Raw genomic sequence first — 8,802 nt, 5'->3', positions numbered from 1 at the left:
GTTACTGTACTGAGAGAATAATAATGTTGACGAGATTCGTTATGTAACTTAATGATATAGTCTGAGGACTTGTTTCAGTCTTAACTGTGTCTTAGGCCTAAGTTGGAGCATTTGAAGACCTACTGACGACCTGTTGAATGAACTGACGGGGCGAATACTTCTTCTAGCCTGCGATTTACCGGCTTTGTACTCAGTTTAGTGGGACTCGAGTTTTCATTCAGTCGTTCCTTTACGGTCAACGCGAGAGAGTCGGGTTTCAATTCTCTAAGACTGATGTGACAGTTTTTCTTCACTCTTGAGTACTGGAATAACTTTTTGAGGTAAATTTTCATAATTTAAAAGAAACTATGATTTATAGAATTCATTCTAGTTAGTGATCGTGTCTTATATTTTCCATTTATTTCTCATTCTCATATATATATACCAATTTGTTCATCCTATGAATACCATCACATGATCTATATGAAAATTATTTGTATTATTTCTTATTCGCTCATTTCTTTGAAACTACAATTTGTTTATCAAAGCATACTAATCCACTCAGTACCCATCTTCATTGATATTCTATGTATAATACACTTCAATGTATGGAAATATACCAGATATATGTTGTTTGTTTTTCTTTTGAACACACCCTAGAAATTTACATGACACCTAATACAGACATTGTAATATTGTGGGTTCTCTTAGAAGTTTAATTATTTTATCCGTATGGAGAATCATGTTCGATAATATTCAATAAGCACATTAGCAGTATCTATCTTCTCTCAATATCTTGTATAGCCAACAATTTTGTGAATCTTCAAATATTATGCAATACTTCTTAGCCAAGAATGCATGAAGGAAAATTTATTTCCATTCCTTCATCATAACATTACTGTAATCCAATCTATAATCAAACTATATGAATATTCGAATGCTTTGATTAAAGGAAGATGGAAATCCCAAGTCGATTCAGCACTCATAGTTCAAAGTTATGTAAAAAGGTCTATTCGGTAGATGCGTAGCTCATAAAGCAGGTGAAGAACAAATTTTCTTCTATTACGTATGCTCATAGCCAATAGAATAGCTGAAATTTCTCAATTCACTCTTCACTAAATTCACTTCTCTTATATTGAACTCATTTGAAAAAATATAATTAATAATTGAAGATTAAAAGTAGTTTCATTGTATATCCTTGATGTTGATTGGTTTTGGCTTTGGAAATTTACGGTTACAAAAAATTTCCACTGTAATTTGTAGTTATTTGTTCTTATTGATTATGCTGTACACATTTTTTCCGAAGAGGATATTGTAATCAGGAATTTCTATTATTCGGGTTCACCCTATGCAAGGTGTAATGATTAAAACGAATCGAACATAAATGTTTCATAATAGCCTATAATAGTGAAATTATTTGTCTCTCCCACAAGAGGAACTAAAAATTTGTATAAGACAATGTAGGCTTATAAAGTGAGCGGTATCTGGTCAATCGGTCCATTATTATTTTTTAATTCTATAAAGTTATTTTCGATACAAATATTGTGGAATGTCTCAGTAATATATATATTTTTTATTCAACGATAGATTGCTATCTAGTCTAGGGACTAATGAGCAACTTCTTTCTGTCCTATAATACCAATAAATACTTCATACAAGAGAATCCTCCAAAGGGTCTCCTATCCAAATTCTAATATTATTAGTACACTGCTTATGACTGCACTACACAGGTGAGTTTCACTCATTTCCACTGCTCTGCTTTTCACTGGACACAAGACACTTGAATCAGCACTAGACCAGTTCAAATGGCTTCTTCCTAGAGAAATAAAAGTAAGTCTCAGTAATATAAAACAGTAAAATGAGCTATCATTAAAATTCACTATGAAGTCTACGATTCTCATAGTTCACTATGAAATTGGAATAGGCCTAGTAAATGATAAAGAATACATTTTTATTTGAAACTCCAATTGTTTCTTCAACACCCTCTGAGCACAGTGTGTTAGAAATATTTCAATAATAGTTATTATTTGAAAAAGACCGGTAGGCTGTGTGGGTTATTTCCATATACGATGTCATTGATCTCTGTCACGGCTGGTTGAGACTTTACATAACCGACCAGCTTCACAATAAAAACAGAATGACTGCAGAGTCCTTCTCTGTATGATCAGCACCGTATGAGTGGTTATTACCTGTTAAGCAAACCTACATCAGCTAGCCTACATCACTGCATCGCGACCTACATCACCAGCAAAGCGCTGCGGCAATTGACCGAGTTTGTCCCTACAACTGGTCAATTATCTGCTATTAATATGGCCTTATTTTAGAATGTTTTAAACTAGTTTCGACTTGACAATTATTTGTAGATTATCGTTTGTCATTCAAATGAGGGAACTGAGATGGGTTTGACGAGGTAAGGAGTTTCCTGCTTCAACATGATTCCAATAATGCCTACCTACATACAGTTCATATCCGATAATCATACGGTAATAGTAGGTCTACATCACAATGCAATAGCAACTTTTCACTTTTAGACCAGTATTTACATGTTTAGCTAAGGCTAAATCAATGAGTCCAATAATATGATGTATGATGTACGATATGTAATATATGATGTTGGGGTTTTCATATTGTGGCAGTGGATAGCTTACATTTCATCGGACTCATCATTTCTTCAGTTTCTATCTCCAGGTGGTTTTACCTTGAAACTTAATTTTTTGATGGTCAAATATTATAATTATTTCAGATTCTTGCGTGGGTCATATTAAGGATGGAGATTATGAAAGATGAAGCTCCCATAGCTTCATATGTGTTCTGAACCATTGAGAAATAATTTTAACTCATAGATTATACTTGATAGATGATACTTCAGCTTCTGAATGAGGCATTTGATCAAGAAGCAAGTGTTTTTAATTATCCCTTCGCTAATCTTAACTAAAGCCCTTCGCTTCGCCAATTAATAGTGTCAATAAATTAGTACTTTTATTGAATATCCATCCATATCTCCTGAGCTAGTGCTATGATGATAGGCAAAACTGATGTGATTGCTACAAAATCATAATTCTACGATGTTTTTCAAAATAACAACCTCGAACACATCCAAACTTCCCGTACTGAGAGTTCTACTATTTTAAAAGTGACTAGTATTTTTTAGGAAGTAATATATAAACCATCATAAAACGTAATGAGGTGATTTATTAAAGTCAAAATCGGACCAAGTCAATTACATTGGTCTACTGGACCAAAATAATGACACTGCAATATCCACTTATAATATCCACAATAGAACTACCGTACAAAAAATTAAATACATTGCTCATTTCAGTAATGACATCGACCAATAGAATAACAGGTGTGAAAGTAGTAGTTGATTGATGCCTTCATTCCCAGGAGATGAAATAAATGGGAATCTATTTGTTTTATTTTATTTAAAATTGAATGACATCATCACAAATTTCAGCACTCCATCTTTCTGCTGGAAAATACGTTCATGAACCATTTTAAGCTGGTAAATACTTCCTTTCCCCAGTTATGAATTATAAATAATAATTGAACTTGATTTCTTCCGGCATATGTTCCTTATTCTTTATGCGATTTGAAATATTGATTTCAAATGATGACACAGAATACATCAATTTACGAGGAGTATGAAATTCGAAACTTCCTTCTAGACAAAGAGTGTATTGTTAAAGCAACAATTAGTATTAAATAACAGCTTGTGAAGACTCATTTCCCATTCATCAATACTTTTATCAAGAGGTGGGTAAAATTCACTTCTCAATACCAATGCATCTGCTCCAAAACAGAGCATCATGCTGTTAATGGCTTGATATTATCACACAATGAGCAAATATGAAACTTGGAAGTTTCATATTTATGGAAAGGAGTGATGTGGAAGAAAAAATATATTCTTCCAAAAATTAATAAAAATTTATCAACAATTTCAATCAATCAGAAACTTCAAACATGAATGTCCACATTTATGAGAGAAAAGAATCTCTTACTCCCGATTATTATTATTGTAATCAATCCTCGATGCTGAACCCAAAAAAGAGACGCTTTTTTATAGGGAAGAGGATATGATCAATACCGTACAATACATTTCAAATGAAAAAAAGGAAACAGTTGTCAAAGCCATCATTGGATTACAATCATCAAATGAATTACCGGTACTTAAAAATACATTTTATTCGAATTTTAATAGTAGGTAATGATATTGTGTTTTTATGTAGAATGAAAAATTCAAATTCAAATCATGGTTTTGCAGATGCAGTGGCTAGCACTCGTTCTACTAGTGCCCAGCAGTGTAGCTCCCGCGGGGGCGGGTGCAGATTTGCGGCCCCCGGGGGTGGGAGAGTACCGTGAGGACTATGGTCTGCTGCCTCCGTTTCTGCGCTTCAATCGCCGTCAATACGAAGTGGCTCGTGACCTTGGATTGGTGGTGGTTGGGAAAACCTCTTCACCGGCTGCCCTCACTCGAGCTGCTAGGATGGGGGTTGGTTGAGCTGAAAAACAATCTAAAACTGAACTTATATTAAAATAAGTTCGCTTTTTTCTATATGGAAAGATCATAAGATGAGAGAATAGATCTGCTTTATACTCTTTACATTTTATAGCGTTCTTCTTTAAGTTCATATTATTATCACATAATTTATACGAGATAATTAATAAGAGACCAAGCATCTCTGTTTTTAAAACCTCACTGAAAAAACAATTAAGTGGAAGGTTCAGATTCTCATTCAAAGCATATTCGAATGAATTATTCAAATTTCAAAATAGAAGGCTCTTTTGTAGAATAACGTAAAATTTAGTTGGGAGGGTACACTCTTATTCTACATTGCTTTCATTTTAATTATCCAATAAAATATTGAAAGGGAGCACAATACATTCTGCAATATTAATACTATTATGGAATCTGAGGCCTGTTCGATGATTACATAGTGGACTTTTAATAAGTGTACTCTCCACATTCACCTACGCTACTGTGAAATACGTCCTATCTAGCAAAGTCAAAGCTACCAATGTGTCCCGTTCAGCTTAGTGCAGCTTTCAATATTGGGAGATAGAACGGCTACGTCTACCGAGGACGTATTTCAGCGTAGCGTAGCCAAGTGTGAAGAGACCCTCACTAGTGAAACAACACAGTCTTGTCTCCCACACACTGGACAAAATAGTATGAGTAGGTACCGTTTTGCAGGTACGAGTTAATTCATTGTAAAATTGTGTATGTCTATGTAGAATAAGGGAGCCTTTTCACTACAGGGCTTTTGAATCATTATTCGATGTGTTTATTTGTGTAGAAACTGCAGCCCTTGCGAAACGACACATTCCCGTGCGACTTGTCGCTTGGCCGATCCAGCCGTCGTCCGAAGAGCGTGCACGAGCTCCGACCCGGGGACATCGCCGTGGTGGGGGCGCTGGGGGAGAGTCTGACAGCCGCCAGTGGGGCCACCGCCACTGCTGTACGCCATGTTTACACCGAGAACAGGGGTTGTCGTGGTCGATAGGTGGGTATGGCATCCACCAAATTGAATCGAACATTATTATAGAAAAAGATGGCCATAAAATATGTAATAGCTGCTGGAAAACGGCAAGGTTAAGAAGACATTATTACTGTATAGAATAAAATTCTGGGCAAAAAGAGAATACAATTGGCTCTAATGAGAGAATTCACATATTGACTGACTGCAAATGTGTGATCACTCCCATAAGGAACAATAGTATTCTTCTTCTACCACATTTGAGCCACAGTCGACTCATCTCTACGACTCTACGGTCACAGTTTTTATCGTCCTCATAATGTAAACAGCAGACTGCATCGGTCGATGGTTTGATATGTCAATCCCAAAAAAAATAGAATATACTTTTGTGAATGTGTATACTTAGTCTATGATATATTTGACTTGGACTTCATATTCTTTATTCTTCTTTCATACAATAAGTACATCATCGAAATGATAGGAAGAGATAGGAATGATACCGAAGGTAACATTTTGCTATTCCTCTCCCAAATTAACATAAGGTTACACATAATCCGAAATAGGTTGAGTCTTGTGGATTTTCACATCACAAAATTTTCAGTCCAAAATTTTCTTACATCGATTATTGACAAGTTACATTTATGACGCAGGGGTGGTGGTTGACCAAAAAAACGTAAGCAGTGTTTAAAATGACTAATGACGATTGTTTTGTATAGGAAGGGTAAAAACTAATTTTTTTCTAAATTTAGGGGGGGGGGAAGGTGAGTCCTTGAGCTTGGGAGCTGGGTACTCCTGCAACCCCTGCATGACGTGTTTAGCATTGGTTCACAATCTAGAGTTTTAGAGTAAAGTCAAGCTTGATAATTCTAATCGAAGTGCAGTATTCTTTCTACTTGATTTTCGGGAATCTGCAAATTGCGCCCAGCGGTCAGAATGTGTTTGGGCACTCTCAGGTTGAACGTAACAAAGTGGACGTCCGTGACGTCATCACGAGTGATGCCAATCACTAGCAGCCGACATTACATTCCCCGACTGAAGGAGCGAAATTCAAATCCACTATAGTATCACAAATCTTTGATAAACGATAGTTCGATCTGATATCATTCAGATGTACATTCCACTTTTCTGTTAAGGGGTAGGCCTTCTCGTATTTACATGAAGATTAGAAATCAAAGTAGGGGATTTCCAACTTCATTAAATCTTTCACAGCATTTTCTGACTTTTAATGTTATTTTCGAGTGAGTGGACAAAAAAATATACGATTAGCCCTTACCAAGAAAGTGGATATTGAAGATAGCTTATCAAGCAAATACCTTATAAATAAGAAGTTGGTGGTTGAATGAATATATTTGGTTGAACGAGCGTTTGCATACTCAAAATAGAATTAAATTTGAAAAAATATTAATAACTCTTGAAAGTGTAATTTCTCCAGCGACACGGCTAGAGCAATCAAATTATTAATGAATCCATTAGATTCTTAACACAAATTATCAATTTGAATCATTATGCAGATTGAGTTCTTTGTTCAAAAAAATTGTCTCACTCCTTCATCTTTTTTTAGGAAATTACAGAAAGAACAAGACTCCATTACAAAAATTATCATCTTATTATATTAAGCGAGTGATTTCTGTATATCTGTTTATATTTTTATATCTGGTTATCTGGCTATCTGGTTATATGGTTATTTATGTTCAACGGATCTCGAAAACGGCTCTAACGATTTTCACGAAATTTGGAATATAGTAGGTTTATGATATCAAAATTCGATTGAACTAGGTCTCATCCCTGGGAAAACAAGCTGAAGGACATGAAAAGGATAATTCATCCTTGGAAAAACAGATGATGATTTCGTCGTCTGTCGATAACAGAAGATGCGTGTGCCTGTGTGGGAGATCAGCTGTGTAATGAATTATTAGCTTACCGTATCTCGCGAGAAATCTGAAAATTTTAATTGACTCGATCAAAATACAGTAATCTGATTTGTTGACATGAGATGGTATTGTATCATAATATTCAAAGTTGATCATTATTTTACAGTTCTAAGTGATTAGTGAGTGTTATTTTGTTATTCAATTTGGTAAACAATCTGAATTAGAACTTTTATGTTTTCAAATATTTGGACTAAAAATTCCACCTGAATTCAAGTGTATGGAACATAACCTACTATTTGGAATATTTATAGTGTATAAATCAAAATTCGGGGAAGAAACATTTTGGGCTGTGCCTGTTAGTCCTTCCCCAATCATTCTAAAGAATTGAGTTCTGTTTATCAATAAATAAATAACGAGCAAAGCTCAGTGCCCCGATATTGATATCTTAATCATGGTGTTTTATCACTCCATTTTTTATTCCTTTTTATATAAAAAGTAAATCACGCAACCGAATGCTGCACTCCAATCAAAATCCAAATCAGCCCTTCAATCAATCAAGCCTTAAGTATTGTGAGGGTTACCAGTCTCCTGTCGGTGACGGCACTTATCTGAGGGTGAACTCCTGTTTTGGGAAGTACCCTTGTCACACGAAATAGGGAAAAATGTCTAGAGTATACTAGATTTTTTTTCTGACAATTAATCAAAGGATTAATTGTACTTTTTTTCTCAAGGTCAAGTAACTCGATGATGGGTTACTATTAGCCTCTGAAATGAATATGATATTGGCAAATAAATAAGCTATAAGCAAGGTCGAACACAGGGTCACTAAGGAACAAAATGTGATGACAAGTTGCATTTATTAAATTTACTAAATCATATAAGAATATTGTTGGTTCAATAAGTAATGAATGAATTTGATAATGAAGGGTTAAGCCCATAAACAATATAATTTGAATTTTAAAAAGTTCTTTCAAGTTTATACATTTATTAAGGATGAGCATGTAGTGCTTTCACCCAAGGGTTGCCCGACTCAAGTTTGGACAGTGTAACGTCCGAATTTTTACAAACGGTATACCAGTTTGTCTGAGGAAAATTGAGTCGAAGAGATTTTGAAATAAATATATTATAAATCACTCACATTTATATGGGCCGATAATATACGCGCACTCACTCATGAAGATTTGTTCACTGCATGGCTGGCATCTTTCGTCAGGCTGCATGGCATCATATTAGGCTTCATTATTCGGCTCGCGATTTTAATAATTAATAACTTCTTTTTAACTGAGACTTGGTAATCAAATTAAATTCTAACGTCACGGGAACTCTACATTGATTGAATTTAGCACTCTTACATAAATTTAACAATGAAACATTTAAAACGACAAAAAAATAACAAATAGGAGTTACAAACGACTCTCCATTAGCGTGCTCAGATAATCTCTCTCTTTCTTCCTTCTTCTCCGAAATTGAGAAGC

General features: G+C 34.9%; 1 protein-coding gene across 1 annotated transcript in view; it reads left to right on the top strand.

Moving 5' to 3' along the window:
• The window catches only part of LOC111054796 (phospholipase B1, membrane-associated-like), a 33,697-nt gene continuing 24,895 nt past the window's right edge, over window positions 1–8,802 (top strand). Inside the window, exons 1-3 of the mRNA XM_039420898.1 lie at window positions 1–320; window positions 4,244–4,471; window positions 5,277–5,469. Coding sequence (XP_039276832.1) covers window positions 4,244–4,471; window positions 5,277–5,469 — 421 coding nt within the window. The 5' untranslated portion in view covers window positions 1–320. The remainder of the gene's footprint in view (window positions 321–4,243; window positions 4,472–5,276; window positions 5,470–8,802) is intronic.

Source organism: Nilaparvata lugens, chromosome 2, assembly GCF_014356525.2.
Source record: "Nilaparvata lugens isolate BPH chromosome 2, ASM1435652v1, whole genome shotgun sequence".
In the NCBI taxonomy this organism is placed as follows: Eukaryota; Metazoa; Arthropoda; class Insecta; order Hemiptera; family Delphacidae; genus Nilaparvata; species Nilaparvata lugens.
Note: the sequence above shows the minus strand (reverse complement) of the source record. Positions and strands in the feature narration are given on the sequence as shown.